The sequence below is a fragment of the Strix uralensis genome, chromosome 4 (assembly GCF_047716275.1).
Source record: "Strix uralensis isolate ZFMK-TIS-50842 chromosome 4, bStrUra1, whole genome shotgun sequence".
NCBI classification, from domain to species: domain Eukaryota; kingdom Metazoa; phylum Chordata; class Aves; order Strigiformes; family Strigidae; genus Strix; species Strix uralensis.
In genome coordinates this window covers 10,726,981-10,745,163 of record NC_133975.1, presented here as the reverse complement: position 1 = coordinate 10,745,163, position 18,183 = coordinate 10,726,981, and the positions used below count along the sequence as shown (strand labels likewise).

At 37.6% G+C, this 18,183-nt stretch overlaps 1 protein-coding gene across 16 annotated transcripts in view; it reads right to left on the bottom strand.

Moving 5' to 3' along the window:
* Positions 1-120: 120 nt before the first annotated feature.
* The window catches only part of ADD1 (adducin 1), a 66,643-nt gene continuing 48,580 nt past the window's right edge, over positions 121-18,183 (bottom strand). For 4 of the 16 annotated variants that reach the window (XM_074865626.1, XM_074865631.1, XM_074865629.1 and 1 more), the window contains exons 11-17: positions 18,056-18,157; positions 15,956-16,045; positions 15,018-15,110; positions 8,968-9,124; positions 7,738-8,109; positions 6,882-6,977; positions 121-2,635 (exon numbers count right to left, since the gene is read on the bottom strand). In XM_074865626.1, coding sequence (XP_074721727.1) covers positions 2,283-2,635; positions 6,882-6,977; positions 7,738-8,109; positions 8,968-9,124; positions 15,018-15,110; positions 15,956-16,045; positions 18,056-18,157 — 1,263 coding nt within the window. In that variant the 3' untranslated portion in view covers positions 121-2,282. Of the gene's footprint in view, positions 2,636-6,092; positions 6,128-6,881; positions 6,978-7,737; positions 8,110-8,967; positions 9,125-15,017; positions 15,111-15,955; positions 16,046-18,055; positions 18,158-18,183 lie in introns of those variants that run through there. The other 12 variants (XM_074865630.1, XM_074865632.1, XM_074865634.1 and 9 more) reach the window with 7 other exon arrangements.

The window sequence follows — 18,183 nt, the reverse complement described above, 5'->3', positions numbered from 1 at the left end:
GGAAGCCCTGCAGTAGCCGACTGAGCAATGACTGCTTTAATGCATCTCAGAAAATACTCCACGCATTAATCATTAAAAGAAAATGGAGCAAATTAAATTCAACAGGCAACAGCATAAATCTGTACAAGAGCAGAAGACTTTTTTTTTTTTAAAGAGTTTTATTTGTGAGTAGAACTTAATGATACAAGAAAGAAAGAAAAATACAGGACTTTATTCTGCCCCAAAGTGTGTAACCATACCATACATGACTACGTTTCATATTGTAATACAAAGAATTAAAAGAACAAACTACAAAATTAGAAATTAAGAGTCATTGCATATGTGGTCAAGATAGATGGAGGGACTCCATTGAAGAACTGAAACATATAGCAATTAGTCATTGAGTTACGACCCTGCAATAAAACACAATTTAGCAAAATAAGTATTGTATGCTTCCTAGTGTACAGAGACATACAAGGTTAAGTACAAGCTGAAAGCCATTCGTGCCATGCAGTCCTGACTACACATCGCTGTCCAGGGGCTCTCCCGCACGGTGTCACTGCTGCTCGGTTCCACCCCACCTCTACCCCTTCCACAACAGGTGACCTCACATTCCTCACCATACCAATTCCTACCTCGAAACTCTTCTCTCAGCTGAAGCTTTACAGCTCTAATTCCCCTTTCAGCTGTTTCCCCTTCGCTGCCAGAAACCAGCCCGAGGTACCAGCACCTCCCAGCCTAACCTAGGCCTCTTCCAGCCGTAGCTGCGTCCAACCGCTCAGCCCACCTCTCCCCTTTGATGCTTTCTGCTGCATGAATGTAAGGCGTTAGTTTTCTATTTTACCAATTGCAATGTTTAATATTGTCCTAAAAGGTTACATCCATATTCTGTGTTGTTACAGACACTTACTGTGAGTCAGTGTGTTTCCCTCTCCCACGCAGGGGTGTCAATGGTGTCTGCTGCTGAAACCAGAAATGGCTACCAGCCTTCCCTGCTTCTGGCTGGGGTAATTACACACAGGTCTGGAGAATTCCTGCAAGCTTTACCTGTCTGATCTTAAACTACTTTTACAATTAAGTGATAGACAGAAGCATGGCAATAACTGCAAAATAGTGAAATCAGTGGTGAAAGTGATTTTCTTTACCATGCTACATATTAAACAAACATTTATAGCAAACTGTGAAAATACATCTTTAAGGTTACTTGGGATTTCTGTACTTTACTGCTGGCAACAAAGAAAAAAATAATTAAAGAAATGCCAGTTTTTGTAAGTGAAAATAATTAATATTAAACAAGGTTAAATATTCAGTGTAATGCATTTACATTTTTATCGTGGGAAGGAACAAACACAAAAGGCTGCAAATAGGGTTTACACGCAGCGGGTCTGCATGTGCACCCAAGGGATTTTTAAGAGGGAAAAAAACCCCTGTGCTAAGGCCCAAAATACAACTGCCCATGCTTCACACCACCAGCTGAAAAACTTCCAAAATACTTTTAATACAGGTACTTTTTAACCTTTTCTAACAGCCAAATTACCATATGACTGACTCTTAGGGAGGCAAGATTGAAAGACAATTTCCCTCAGACTCTATTCACCAGAAATCAGATTGGGCTCTTTCAATGCACAACATGAGTGGAACACACCACAGTTATTTCAGTCCTAGACATCAAAGATGATTTCATGTGCCAGTTATAAAATAAAACAAAGTAAAAAACACCTTCATGTTGTTACAATAGTCAGAGGGGAGAAAGAGAGGAAGGAATGGATAGCCTCAAAGCTTGATTAGAACATGGTCTGTGATCACAAGCTTGCAGAAGTTTACATGTCAGTTCAAGAATACATCCCCCTTGAAAACACCACTGCAAAAGCAACCTCTCTAAAAGTCAGTATTTAAGAAGAAATTTACTTGTGACTTGGAACAGAATATTGGAAAATAATGCTTCTCATGGTAAGCAATACGTCTTTTATTTTTAATCATGAACATTTTTTTATTCTTTCGTAAAGCAGTGCGGGCTTTAAATTAAAAAAAGTGATTCAATGCCTTCCTCATGGAAATCTTTTACGTTTAATTACAAATTAGGGATCAGATCTGTGGTAGCTGCTGAAAACACAGGATTAGCACCTTTTTGGACACTAGTTTCTGGTTATAACCTTAAACAATCAAGCCATAACTTGAGGGGCTGGTTGGATTACTTGTTGCATTCATTTACATAAGAAGACAAAACACTCAGTACGATCTGGTACATTCTAGTGGTTAATGGATTTTAAAATATGACAGTGTTTCTGCAGTGTGTTTGGCCTTTAGGAGTCACTCTTCTTTTTGCTCTTCTTCAGGAAGGAAGGAGTGCGAAACTTCTTTTTCTTTTTCGATGGGGACTTCCCTGGAGATTCATCACTACCTGCATCAGCTGCTGTCCCCTCCTCAGCTGTTGGTGTTACTGGCTCTTCAGCGGGTTGAGACTGGGGTTCCTTATTTTCCACTGCAGGTGATTCCGTTTGGCTTTTGGGCACATCTTCATCACATCTCCCTTCCTCCTTTCCTAAGGGAGGGAAGCCGAGTGCTTCTGAAGGCTCATCAGGGGTGAGATCTGGGAGGGTTTGCTTGAAAGTTGCAGCGTCACTGTCATCTTTGTAAGTCTGGTCCTGCTGTGTCTCTAGTGGATGGACAGACAGGGACACCGTTAGTTTACCTAAGTGTCCCTAGAACCGAGAAAGCGAAGCAAGTTGATGGTGAGCGTGCTCTATAAAAAAAACTAATAGATTTACTTTGCATAAAAGCCTTTGTAATAGGTCTGTTCTCCTTTGGCTTTGGGCACAGAGATAGAAATAAGATATGCAAAAGTTTTGTTTGTTTTTAAGCTTCTTGCCACAGAACAGATAAAGCTGAATTCCATCATGTGGGTGTAAACCAGCAAGGAAGGGACTGTTCAGACTTTTCTCATGGTTTATTTGCAAGGACATGAGATTTTTGTACAGTAAGCAGGAATTAAACCTACAGTTTTCCTTGGCATTGAAGAGAGCATAATGAAATTCTGTATCTTGATTCTTTTTTCTTTTGGTGGGATAAAATTTATTGCTGGTTTGCAATGATCCGATACATGCAAATCCACTGATTTCTAAACAGTTGGCTTGCCAATTTTTAATCACAGTGCTTGGATTTTCATAATATTTTTCCATGAGATTTAACAGATGTTGCTTCAGAATATGATTTCCTATCACAAAGGCTTCACTTCTTTTGCAAGATATGAGTATATATTATGGATTCCTGTAAGTCAAATCCATGTAGTTTTATCAAATTAAATGAGTTCAGTGGGTTATGCGATACAGCTTTTTTAAAAAAATTTTAAAATGTATGTGACATCTAACAGCAAAACTCACCCCTGTATAACAGAGCATCAAAAATCTAGTGATAACTTTAGGTCCAAAGGTGAACCACTACTCCCTCAATTGTAACACCTTCCTCACTCACCACTAAGCTTTAGAGATGTTCTGTTTAAAGCTTCACTTTGTGCATATACATTAACGACGAGCACTTCTGAAGTTCCCTGCAATATTCATCACTGCACTGTAGCAGAGAAGTATCTCGTTAGTTGTGTGAAATACATCCCCATTGATGTTAGGGAAGGAGGAATTTAGAACAAAATCCAGGCCATACTCATTGTAAGGCACAAGAAAACTATTTTTTCCCCCCTTTTAAATTCTTGTTCATTTTCATTTGAAAGGACTGAAGGCTTTCACAAGAACTTACAGAAAATACTTGGTACTTTCTCATTTTTCCTATGGAAATGACAGTGAGAATTCTTTTTATTTCTGGCAGATGGGATTAATAATCCTCTAATATATTTTAGAGGTCTCTGTTCTGTGGATACCTGCTAGAAAACCAACATGTTTTGCCTAGAGCACCATGAACTTCTAAGAGGTTAAATAAACAAAACACACTAGTATTCAGTGCCAAACACTCAGAATGCACAAGTTAGCAGTTTAAAAGTTATAATGCAGGCAGGATGTAAAACAGTAAAAAAGAGAAAGCAATTATGTACATTACAAACTGCCTCCTGAAGCTCCCGTTTAACCTGTATATGTATGTGACACACAAATTTATAAGAAGCACCACCTACAATTCTGCACTACCACTACACTCTTTTTGGATTTCATTTTACTTTTCAGGAATTAAGTGAAAGCACTGCTGAGCTCTTCTCCCTGGTATCCAGTGACAGGACATGTGGGAGTGGATCAAAGCTGCACCAGGGGAGGTTTAGACAGGACATTAGGAAGCATTTCTTTACTGAGAGGTTGGTCAAACACTGGCCTGGGCTTCCTGGAGAGGTGGTCGCTGCCCCAAGCCTGTCAGTGTTTAAGAGGCATTTGGACAATGCCCTTAACAACATGCTTTAACTTTTGGTCAGCTCTGAAGTGGTCGGGCAGTTGGACTAGATGATCACTGTTGGTGCCTTCCAACTGAAAATATTCTATTCATTAGCTGGCCCAATTTTTAGAACAGGCACCATATTAGATCGTCAGTCAGTTTTATCTTTTTAAAATATGTTTAAAAAGAATTTTTAAAGTTTTAAAAAAGGGATTAGAAATTCTTAAAGAACAGGAAGCTACAGGCATTCTAACAGCGTTTGCCAGTTGGCCTCAGCACTGCATGAATATAAACAGTTTTATAATTCATTAATCCAGGACTGCTATCCTTCCCAGTTTGTCAAATTACCATCGTCTTTACTAAACATTATGCTGGAATCAAACAAACATCTGTTTATCTTGCTCACTAAGGGCAATATTTTACCAGAATTAGGGAGATTTACAAATTCCACATTCGATAAAGCAAGCATACAATATGTAAACACCTTGCTATTCTACTTGATGGATTTCGGTAACATAACTAGGAAGGTTTAAAAATGTATCTTGCTGCAAAACCTATTTACAGTTTAAGAATGCAGCAGTACCTCAGAATTTCTTAAGTTTTTTAGAATGATCATGTCTACATCCATGCTCTCTCTCCCTTTATATATACTGTGGCATAAGAGTTTGAAAAGGAACATTAATACTGGTGTGTATTTACAATTCACATTATTTATGAAAATAAAGGTTTACGCTTTTTTCAACACAAACGTGGACAAACATACAAACTAGACTGTAACTGAGTTAAACATAAAACAGTCTTCTGACTTCAGCTACACTTAAGTAGGAACAATATAAGGAAAAAAGTTGAGAAGCAGCTGTATATCGAGAACACTGTCATTCAACAGAACTCCTGCCAAAGTTGTCATGGCGTGAACTTCCAGTTACTCTCTAAAATAAACTTTGTATGTTTGTCCTGGAAAACTTACTGAACTAGGAGAGTTTGTGGAACACAACTCTCAGTTTAAAAGAATTTTCAGGTTTGAGAACTTTATTAGTAACATCACAGGTGCCTACGATGTAGTTTGACTTTCATATTTATGACAAACACACTGACTTTTGGATATAACAGGACATACAAATGGAAGGGGCCAAACATCCTTATTACTTTAAGGTATAATCTGATGTAGCCTTGCAGATCTTGCTGAAACAGCTGTAGGAGTTGCTGCCACCAAGCACTTGCTGTTATTCCTTGGTTGGAATTAAAATTTCCCTACAGCAGACATACATAACATACATAGTAGTTCCATATCCACTTTTGTGCAGAAGTCTGCTGGGTAAGTTTAAAATCAAGTCAGTGGTAACATTTCTGCACTGGAAGAGATTAGGAACTTTCTTGCATTTCATTACCAGGTCCAAGTTGCGTAGGCAGCAGCAAACTGTTGGGGCAGAAACTCCCAGACCTGTTTCAGCTATACCTGAAAGACAACTTCAGACTATTCCTTTTTCAACTGAGGAATCGGACACACAGATATGGAGACACATAATGTCACTTTTGCAGTCTCTTTCAAAGGGGGAGTGCATTTTAACGTAGGATCTTTAACTACCTAGAATTGCATGAAATAAAGAACTAAAGAAATCGGCATCTCAACTGAAAAAGCCTGCTTTAAAAAAAAAAAAAGCAAAATCAACAAAAAACCCTTAGTAAACAAAGATGCAAGAGTGAAGCAAAGCACATAAGCAGGTCAGAGTATGGAATGATACTTACTATGGTAACAGGTACTCTTTAGCATATCCATCTCCTGTTTGTAACGCAGCCACAAGAAGAAAAAAGCACAAGTAGAGAATCTATGCATTCATCACAGCCATTGTGTTAAGTTAGAAGAATGGTTGCAACCATTCTTATAGAAAACAGAATGAGATGAAGTAGTGAATGGAAGACTAACAGACAAGTGATATATCCAATGTACAAGGTAAAGGAAACAAGACAAAAATTAGATTACACCTGTTCAAGATTGTTATTTTATCCTTTTTTGAGGAAAGTGCAGACTTTACCAGCCCTGCTCTCATTTTAGTTAAAACTACTACATAAGGTGAGCAAATAATGATATTTAGATTCAAATTGAGTTGGAAAAAGTATTTACTGAGGTGTAATCCAAGTACAATAATGTTTAAGAAATGTGCAATCGGTGAAGGAGATTTACCAAAGCATCTAAATTTGTGTCTGGTTCACCATCAGACACTATTTCATTTAAAAAGAGCAATTCTTTCTCGCAGAAAACGTACAAAAGGGTAAATCAGTTGAGAAACACCAAGAGATGACAAGGCAATTCTGAAGAGATGAAAATTTGTCTTTATATCAATGCACACTTCTTTATTATTGTAAACATAACGCCTATTACACTCATAGTTCAGTATAGTATATTTTAGGTAGTATAAAAATAAAATACAAGGAATAATTTACCTTTATTAGATATTAGGTCATATATTTTCATGCGTCAGTCACTAATGATGCAGTTACTGGTTTCCCCTGGCCCCCAAATCAGAAGAACATACCTTCCTCTATTTTAATCGGCGTACTGGGAGGAGTGCGCGCTGAGGTGTGGTCAGGGGGACTTCTCTCTTTCTGTTGCCTGCCATCTTCGGAAGGTTCTGCAGATGTAGACAAAGAGAAATTAAAAAGGCAGACAGAACCTTTCAGCATGTGAGAAGACAAAAGTGTCCTTCTGCTCCATGCACACAAGATACAAATATATTTTTCCAAATCAAAATTCTGCCAGGATATTAAAGAATACCAAAACAAGCAAAAGAAAATTAAGTGATAGTTTGATATTAACAAAACTGTTCAAGTCACAGTTGTGCTCTGCGGTGGGTTTTGGTTTTTGTTTTCATAAGAGAGCATGAATAATGTAATTGTTTATGAATTGGTTTATCATGCTGTTCTGAAGAAAATTTGTGAGGAAAAACCACAAGATATAAACAAGGGGGGGGGGGAAGGAAATGCTATCAGACCTACACAACATAACGCTCTCTTGCTTGCTTTGTATTGCTGAAACTCAAGAGTAAACAAAATCACATCCCAAAAGAAGAGAAGACTGCACAGATAATCAGAGAAACATGCAGTAATTAAATGATTCAAACCAGATTTCACAGTGGTTTGTGTATTTGTTATTAGTAAGGAGGGTCCCCCCCTTGCTGCCAGGTTTAAACAGCCCTAGATCCAAAGGCAAACATTAATGGAGTTCACCATATATCCGGAACAAGATTAAAACATTGCTCCGTACAGTTCACCTACACAATTAAAAGTGAAATCAGTCCCACAGATGAGAGTCAACTGACAGAATCTCCAAACGGTGTAGATAAAGAGGTTGTTCCTTAGATCGCAAGCGCAACTGTACCATGTTAGTAATACCTGAGGCCTCAGCCAAAAGGTCAGGATTGGACCTTAACGCTTTGATCACTGCAGTATGAAATTCCTTATGGGAGGACTTCTGCCCATCTGGCTCTTCTCGGTTAAGATGTGTGATGACTTGCTGCGTGGTCTGACAAGAAACCCATGCAGCAAACTGAGTGTTATCTAAAGATTTAGATAGTGATGACACGTCACGATCCTGTAAAGTCTTCGTATCTGTTCCTTGAAAGGTTTTTGATCTGCCTTTCAAATCCAGAGATTTTTTATCTGATGTATTTTGTTCACTGATGGGCTGATTTCTAAGCAATGTACTCTGTTCCCCAGCTGGTGTCTGTCTCAGTAACACAGTCTCTCCATATTTTGATATCTTATCTAAGAAGGATGTAGCAATGTTACTGAGAGAATAAACGTATGCAGTTATACAGGCGTAACAGCAGAGTATCCCACCCGACATGGTCCAGTACTTCGTGAACTACTGAACACAAACAATCTATAACCGTTCCTACATTGTGCAACTGAAAAGCAGAAGCAGGGAGCACACACTGCAAAAGAAATGTCCCTTCTGGTTCCTGCATCACTCTAATTCAAAACCTAACAGCAGATAAGCATCCTAAGTATCATCCCTTAAAACTATACAGAAGTAAAGCAGGAAAACCACTTCAGATGCAGCAACGACCTCTTGTTACAGCACAATTCCCTCATAATTCTATGATAATTTAGAAACTCTGTGTGATGGGCCATTTCCAAGTAGCAATCAAATGCTGTTCAGTATCTTCCCTGTTCAATGAAGCCACAGTTTTCAATGACGTAGAAAACTGCAGTTTTGCTGCTAAAAAGCAACACCATTCTCTCACCCTAGACTATCTCTAGTATTAAGGGAAACAAAGCGGAACAACCTGAAATACTTTGCAGTACCGAAAAAATTTTCTGACTGAAGTTTCAAGTGTTCAACTTCCTAATAGCAGTAGCCAGCCATGCTGAACACCTAGTTTGTCTACTAGGATAATATTTAAACTAAGATCTATGCATTTTACAGAATACTCCATTAACACTTAGATCGCACATTCCATCTCCAATATGCTTTCTAAATTTCTAATTCACACTGGAAAAACTGAAACACACAAAAGCTGAATAATGTGTCCATGGCCTTTGCAGGTAGCCCACCTTCCAATTAGTAATAAACTTGCCGTTATAGTCTACTGCAGAAAAAACACACACAGAGAAACCAACCTTCTGGTCCCTTCTGCTTTCTTTCTACTTCTTTGCGATATTCTTCCAGTTCTCGATCAGTGAGTTTATTGAAGGGATTTGGTCCTGTTGTGCTCACTATGACCTTCGGTTGATATTCTTTCTCAATTATTGCCTTTGATGCAGTCACCAGTTCTCCCTGACAAAAGAAAATTAAGATACATCTGCAATCAAGCAGTAACTTGCAGAACCCTGAAAACTGCAGAGGCTACAAAGCAACCAAAAACAAAACAAAAAGGTAATCTCAAAACTGCTATATTTATTTTAATTTTAGATTTAAAAAAAATAGATTTTTTTTTTTTTTTTAAAATTAATCAACAGCAGGTTAATAGAAAGGAGAAAACAGGTCTCATTAATTACTCTTACAGACACATCAGTGTTTCCACCAGGTAATATCCACCATTAAGCAGGAAATCAAACAGCAGCCAAACAGTCTAGCTGAATTACACTTGAAGTATCAAGTTTCTTTTTCTCCTCACAAAAGAAACAGGATACCAGGCCCAACTGCACAGCAATCTGGGCACAGAATACCTGTAGAAGTTCAGAGGACTCAGCTGAGACATTTTTGTTTGTGGTTTGTTTTGGGGTGTTTTGTTTTGTTTTGGTGGTGGGTTTTTTCTGTTGCTTTATTTTTATTAAGGGAAAAGCCATTTCTAGTGGCTACTACATAACATCTAACAGATGTTATTGTAAAAAGCCATCTTGTATGTGTTCTGTGTACTCCAGATTAACAGTTTATTACAAACAATTTTTACGTAATTAGTTAACTGTAGTCTTATACAAGTTAGCATAGTTATGTCTATAACATCTGTCATACAAGCCAGATAAAAAGTTATACAAATAAAAATAAAACATTGGCAATTCTAAGCACAGTAAGCTCCAATGGACAAAAGCAGCTGCATCAGAGATTCTCTAATGCTAAGGTTTTTAGTTTTCTACACTAATCATATAGTAAAGCCTAAAGCCATTGGCTTTTCATTGTCTCGGCTATGGAAGATGCTTGCCTGGAGAGCCGATGTATCTTTCAAGTGACTTGGTTAAGCATTTGTTTTTTTCACTGAACATACAGAACTCTGCTGACACTAGTGTGGGAATGACTGATGTGTGGTCTGTGCCTCGTGTCACTGTGATACCTGAATTGTCTTCATTGTTGGAAAGAGGTATTTGAATTCCATTACCAAGTGAGTATGGTTTATCGATTGGCCCAAGTCATCGTCATATTCAAATGTTATTTGTACCAATATTGGAAAGAAAGTGTTAGAAAGCACAGTTCAAAAGTAAACAGCACCTGAACAGAGACAAACATTCCATTCCATGTCCATACTTGATGGACAAGCATGAGATCTTCACTGTAAAACTGAAGATGAAATTAGACAGAACACTGCTTTGGGTGCTAAGAGCTGCTGTGGACAAGGTGTCAGCACCAAAAAGGTGACAGACAAGAATGTCCAGATGGAATGAGGACAAGAGCAATTAGGTATTTCTGGAAGCCTCATGAGAGATTCTCCAGAAATCTGGTCTAGAGCAATCCAGGGAGGTAAGAACAGCTGGTTGTTAGAATCTGGGCTGCTCTTCAGGAAGCAGACACCAGTGGGAACTACTGCAGAACAAACAGGATAACAACAAGTATCCACTGTAAGATCCTGAAGGGAACTGCAGGAGAGAAACATCTCTAAACATTATAGATTGCCTCCATTTCTCCATAAAATAAGAGGAACTCTTGTCTCAGATACAGAATGTCAGTAAAATGTCAAAAGCCTTTTCTGAACTATGTCCATTAAACACCAGCTGTGCTAATACCAGAAAACCTCCAATTTGATAGTCACAGCTTTTCTTACAGGATAATGCAGAAAAAAAGCCATAAACACATCAACCTTTGTACAAATCCTAATTGTTTTGTAGCAAATGTAAAACACCCTCAAAACTACAGGTCCCAGCTTTTAATGATGGCAGAAAATTGGTGCCCGTGGCAACTTTATATTCCCCTCTATCTCTGCCCACCCTTCAAAGTAAATACCTAGTTTTAACTGAAACTCAGCAGTAAGTAGCAGGGGCTTGTAAAGCCCTGATCTCAGGCAGTTTCTAGGATTATAAAAGTCAACAGAACACAAGACAGACAGCACACACTGGTATCCCTGGAATGTTTAAGAATCTTTGTATCCTGTCTCTGCAAGTTAAATCCAGAATGACTGGGTAGAACAACTTGCACCTGAAACAAAATTTTACTGAATGCCTATCAATTTAATAATGACAAGAGCTAGACACACAGCTTGCAGCAAGATGACTAGTGCACTGGCATTATGTATTCTCCTCCTTAAGAGAGTACCTTTGTTAACCTTTGTACCTATTCCCTATTTGGGAATAAAAGCAGTGCATCAAGCTTATCACATTTACTAAATTAAAAAACAAACAAAAAACAACAAACCAAACCCAAACACACACAAAACCCACACCCACAATCAATGCAAACAAGTATTTGTACTAGGCTGAGTATCTTTGACCCAAGAGAAATAATAGTGAAAAGATCAGAGCAACGACAGCAAGCAGATTATGTATTACAAAGAAAATGCACTTGAGTTTTTTGGACTGTAAAAGCAGAAAAATCACATGAGACACCATAAAGGCAAACCTTTGATCTGCTAAAAACTGTTCTCAGATTAACAGATCCAGTTTTGCTCAGTATCAATAATATGGAAGCAGTTCAAAGACCACTATGAAATTAAGGGTAGAAGGACTGATTCTATGGGGAAAATAAATTATAGTAGTATGTTAGTAAGTCTGCAACATAATTACTCTAAAACATGTACAAATCAAAGTAGGAGATGCATTGCTTCACAGAATAAGCCACAGAGCAGCCTTCGAAGAATTCAAATAAAAATATACAACACAAACCAAAAAGAGTAACACAGCACAAAAGGAAAATGAGTATAAAGGACTAAAAAGACAGCACAGAATATATTTGAGATTGTTAAATATGACACTAAAATAGACAGACTTTGCAGAGCCATCAACCTGTCCATGCCATTCAGAGATTCCTATGAACATTCAGAAAAACTGAACAAGAAAACTGGTCTGGAGTGGCTTCTAGTATTAGAGAGCCTGTAGAGAGGGAATAAATTCCTGTATAAGAAACTGTTTCAACACGGGATGACATGCAAAAAAATTAATGTTCTAGTGATTTGATCTGAATTATGCTGATACTAGTATTAATTTGATGATGATTCTAGTACTATTTTGATGACTATTTGAAGTCTGATTGCGTGTGTAAACACCTGAATATCAACAGCATTTTCTCCACTGTAAAAAATAATGGATAGAGTACATTCATGAACAGAATATATTTTCACTCCTGAGGATTTTGTAGGGGCATACTCTCCCACAAAGATCCAACAAAGGGAAAGGAATTTACAGCTAATAATACACAATGTACTTTCATACTAAGCTTGGACCTCACATATCCTACAAGGAAATTTTAGATTATCAAGTCATTTTGATAAAGCAAACCTTGCTTTCAGAGAAAAATTCAAAACTGCTATGAGGTGACCATCATTTAACAGGCAAGCACTTAATCTTGTTCTCAGGGATGGACATGAGCAAAACTGGCACCTTATACATACCAATTTTTCTCACAATCAGACAGTAGGTTTATAATAATTGTCTAAAATTAACAATTGCTCTTAACACTATACGGCATTATCACAGTGCTTTTATCCAAAACCCCCAAGATTCTTAAAGTATTGTTCATGTAGAAGTCACCATTAAAACACAGTGCCACCCCTGGGGCAGAACTGAGAGGCTCTTCATGAAAAACAAAGCCACAGAGTTTCCATTCTAAAGGAAGAAACATGAAATGGGTCATTCCCCTTTTACTTAAAATTCTTGAAAATTCTTGTGAATTTTTTTTTTTTTTAACATCAGATTGCAGAATGGTCACTGGTAAGAATAACCAACATTCCCTCTCATTCAGCCAAGACTGCAGCAGAAGCTTAGTTAACCAAGTCTATGACATGAATAAAACTACACGATGCACAAGGAACTTGTGTTGCAACATGGCCAGGACTTCTCAGAACATGGACAAAGCAAGTGACAAGGCAAAATGGAGTATTTACTACTGCAGCCATAGGCACAGAAGACTCAAAGCATTACATGCATACTGTACAGGATTTTTTTCATCCGAAATAGTGCGCATTAGTATTCTATATAAATCTCAACGTTAACTGAAAACATAATACATTTTAAATGTTACTGCAATCAGATGGAACTTTTTACTTTAACAGTAATTGAGTGTCAAAGAATTTGTCAATTGAGAACTTGTTATTATTTGGCACCCAAAAGTCCTTGATGTACAGGTCGCCTCAAAGTTTCATTCAAAGTTTCATGTGAGGTTTATGTGGTCATCATAAGATTGCTTATACTTCCTTTGTTTAACAATACATGACTGATTATTGGCATAATCTTTCTCGAAAATGTCGTTTGTGGGGTTTTTTGTTGTTTGGTTTGTTGGGTTTTTTGACTTTTTGTTGTTGTTTCTTTGTTTGTTTTGGGGTATTTTTGTATTTTTGTTGTCACACCCACACCCCCACCCCATTTATTAAGCGTTCAGGTCACAATCCATATAAAGATTATGAAAGAGGCCATTCCTACTGTAATTAACATTGTGATCTAATTCTACACATTATTTCATGAGGAAAGCACTTTTGTGACACCACAAAAAGGAAACACATCATTTGGACATCTAAACCCTAACATTATACTGCTAAGCAAAATCATATAACCAATAGACCTTTTGCTGGTTCCTTGCCATCTACAAAAATGCATGTAAAATATTTGACTAGTTTTATAGAAAGATGATGCCTTTATTCAAAAATAATACTTGAAAGATACCTTCCACATCACTGATAAAATAAACCACATGTGTTGTGATAACTAACGGATGGCTATCAAAAATAATTTTTCACTTTGACGGTACTATTAAGCAGAGAATAAGAGGCATGTACTGCCTGGAAGACTCGGGCTTCATTTTTCATCTTAAATCTGGAAATAGTGTTTTCTTATTTTTCCTTTCAGAACATGGATAAAACAAACTGTAATCTGAAAAACATCTTTATCAAATTCTTAGTATGTTACAACAATCTGTAATACAAACTGGCTCATTACACTACAGAGTGTTATAAATTCATGAGATTTGTAACAATGATGTAATTCAAAGTATTCTGGTTTTTGATGGGAAAGCTATTCTGATAATGAGATGTTAGGCATAACCTAAACCAAGATTTAAGAATCTTTTAGATAAAATACTGGAGCAGAAGACATACTGATGCTTGACACACTGTGCTTCCATGTTAGATCACCTCTAAGAGGCTCCTTCAAAACCTGGGAGAGAAAGACAGCTAAGGACAGATGGTTACCAATGTGCAAACCATTGTTCCTGTTTACTCAGCCTGAGGACTGCCCACCCCAACCATACACGCATCTCTTGAATTTATTCTGTATTTAAAGTATATTACGTAAGCATGAATACATCTTTGAAAGCCAATCGATTCTGGGAGTTGGGGCATTACTCAGCAACTCTTGTAGATAACCACAGGAAGTTTTAAGGAAACAAGACTTCTAGCAATGGAGGATCAGAAGTTGACAGCGTTTGTCAGCATGACACTCTGAACATGTGGATATCTTCGGAATTACACTGATGTAATCAGGCTGAGATTAAGCTAATTCAAAATGGATCTCAAATTAGAGTATTTCAACACTAAGAGCATACGCAAAGAAGCCCACTATATGCAGAACCTAATCAGCACCTTAACATCAAAAGTGTTTCCTCACCAGCTTCTACAAAGATCAAAATCCTTAAAAGATACTTTAACAGGGTAAAGTAACTGCTTGTATAGTTGCATATACGTAATTTGGAGATCCATCTATTTTTTCTTCTTGTCTAGCCAAATCATTAGCTAACAGAGGGAAAAGGTCAGGGTAAGGAAGAGGTAAAATGAAGGGTGAACAACAGCATTTAGAGCAGTATGACAGGGCAGTACCTTTCTAACAGACAGAGATTTAGCGGGACTAAAGGCCTGCTCTGTGAGATCGAGCCCTTCAATAGATTCCGTACAGTCTGAGAGGGGAGCATCCTGCAACAGTAAATTGAGTAAACAGAGCAAACCGAGCCCAGGCTTTAAAACATCAACCAAAAGCATTATGATGCTTGCTAAAAACATGCAAAGAAACAGTAACTGGTAGATAAAATTGCAAATGACAATGAACTGACATGCACACAATATGACACTCAACATGAATAATGCTATGGACATGGTAAGACTCGCCAAACTTTAAAAAGTACATCAGAAAATACTTATCTGGGGCAGTTAAAGCACTCGCATATATAGAGCTTTAAAGTCATTCAGCTACACAGTATAACTGTATAGCTCCAATTCTTACTTTACTTTGAGCTATGATTCATAAAGTCTTTTAAATATCCAGATATACTGCTTTTAAGTTTTACTGATGCATAATAGCTTTTTTCCAGACTGCTCTTCAAACAAAATATTACGAAGCATGATAAAACATACTGAACACACAACACTACTGCCCCATAGTGAGCCTGCTGTGCCCCGTATTAATACTTCAAGGTACATAAACTTGGAAAACAAACAAACAAAAAGTTGTCACAAAGCCCAACTAGTTTTGAACATGAATCTAACCCATATAAATAAGCCTTCTGAATTTCATGCATTACATTCAGCAAAAAAGCCAAGAAGCATCCTCCACAGACATGCTTGGGCTACATGGCTGAAGCCTCTTAAATTTCTGACCCTGAGCACTCTCGCAAAGACAATGGTGTTACCTCTAAGACTTACCTTATAAACAGTTACTCTCTGCCAATTAAAGAATAATTTTATAGTGATATATTAGGTGAAAGCATAGGATATCGTAGACTAACTTTAAGCTAATAGTTTGAGGCATTTTATACTCTCACCTGTACAAGACTCCTGTCCACAACCACCCCAGAAAGAACCTGTGATTGAGGGCCTGCAGTTTTAATATCTTGTAAATTCTGCTCTCGGATCTGTAAAGGAAAGCAGCAGAACACAGACACATGAACAACAGACAAAAGTGAACCACATTTTCTTATTTGAAAAGGGGGTGGGTGAACCTGCCAACAGGCTGCAACCAGTGTTGACTGCTATAGCCCTACCCATCAAAAGCTGTGCTTATAAACACCACTTGAAGATATGTGCTCAGGTTCCTAGTTGCTTCCTCACATTTCTCAGAATTTAGTCTTTTAAGTACCACAGCAGGTACTGTCCTTTGCGTTTTAGTACTGGCTCATGGTAAAACGCTACAGATTAGGCAACAGACAAGCCCAGTTTGTGAAGAAACATGAGGAGAGAAAAGAAGCAGAGAGCCCATATTTATATAAGTCTATTGTACCCGGCCAGTCATTTACAGGTTTCTGTCACTAGCCACTAATCACTGATATTGCACCACAGTATCATCTTCCTACAGAACTTACTGTAAAACACTGCACAACGTTCAGGTTTTGCATCTAGTCAGGACCATATTCTCAAAAGGGCATATAAATATCTTCCTATACACTCCAGAGTACTCAAACACATCCCTTTAGTTGCATCCCTAGTAACTCCCAGTTCTTTCCACACAGAAGATAGGAACAGAAACTGGATCTTGAAATCTAGGTATTATCTATTTAAATTAGGTATCTTACAGTGGTAAAGAATTCATACCAACTGACTCAAATTTATTTCTAAAATATTCTGGTTCTTGTTCCAAGATAAATGAAGAAAAGCATGCATCCAGGAAGACCTCTACTTTACCACTAAAAAGGACATTCAATTATATAAAAATACATGCATACAAGTATACAAACACAAGGTATTATTAATACTTGGTATTTCAGGAAGTATGAGGATCCTACATCATCTGTTCTTGTTTCTAGTTTACTACCCTTCTCGTCATCAGGAAAGTAAAAAGTTTGAAGCTTTACTTCTCTCCTCTTAGTTGCTTCATTCAAGTTTTTAATAAAACATTATTTGTGCTTCAGTCACCAAGAAACTGCTTAGCAATTTCACCAGACTTCTCATTTCAGGTGATTATTATCTTACAGTGCTGAGTCAGGAAAAGCAAAAGCTCTGTCAACCTTATACAAATTATTTTAGAACAAATCAGTATTCCTGCTAGTACCCCTGCATAGAGATTTTCCTGTGACATAAAGCTAACTCCCATGTTCCATACAGCCATCAGAAGTAGCAAAACAATCCAGAACAAGTTAAATATTAACAAGATACCAGTGTATATTTTATACTTTAAAAGAAATACAGTGAAAAAATGCCAATGCATCCAACGCTTTCCTGTTGTTAAACTGGTGACAACAAGGTCTGAAATTCGAAGACTGGAAAATTAACTGCTAGGTCATTTCAAAGAGATTAACATGCAGTTCCAAAGGCCCCAAAAATTTCTGCAACAATCACAGTATATTATAATATAATAAAATATAATGTAATATGGAGAGAGATCCACAGCTAGGTCACAATTTCAACTGGTGAAACCAAAACAGGAAAATAGATCACTAGTATAAAACTATGATCTCAGGGAACCAAATTACTACCAGGTTTAACAGGCTGCCCAGAGAGGCTGTGGCTGCCCCCTCCCTGGCAGTGTTCAAGGCCAGATTGGATGGGGCTTTGAACAGCCTGGTCTAGTGGAAGGTGACCCTGCCCACAGCAGAGGGGTTGGAACTAGATGACCTTTAAAGTCCCTTCCAACACAAACCATTTTACGATTCTATGACAAACTCAGTGGTGGCTGTTTCAGAGGTAGCCAGCAACTGGTCTGACAGTAACAAAATATAAGACAATGAAAGTCTTCATATAGCTGAGAGCAATACCATTTTTTTTCCAAGATGACTTCAGAACATTTAGGACTTGCTTCCATATCTAGTTATAAAGGGGCAGGACAGTACCAAAAAATTTCACTATAGCAAAGAAAGTTATTTCATTAAAAGTACACAACTTAATTGTTGTGATGACCAAGAAAAAGTTATTTTACTGCTATTACAAACCTTGTTCCTCATTTCTTGGACCTCCTTTGGATTGGTGTTCAATGGAACAAACAGGTTAGGGACAGCAGAGGTGGCAGTTCTATGTCCATCCTCTTTAGTCCACTGTAATATCAAGAATAGTTGAACAG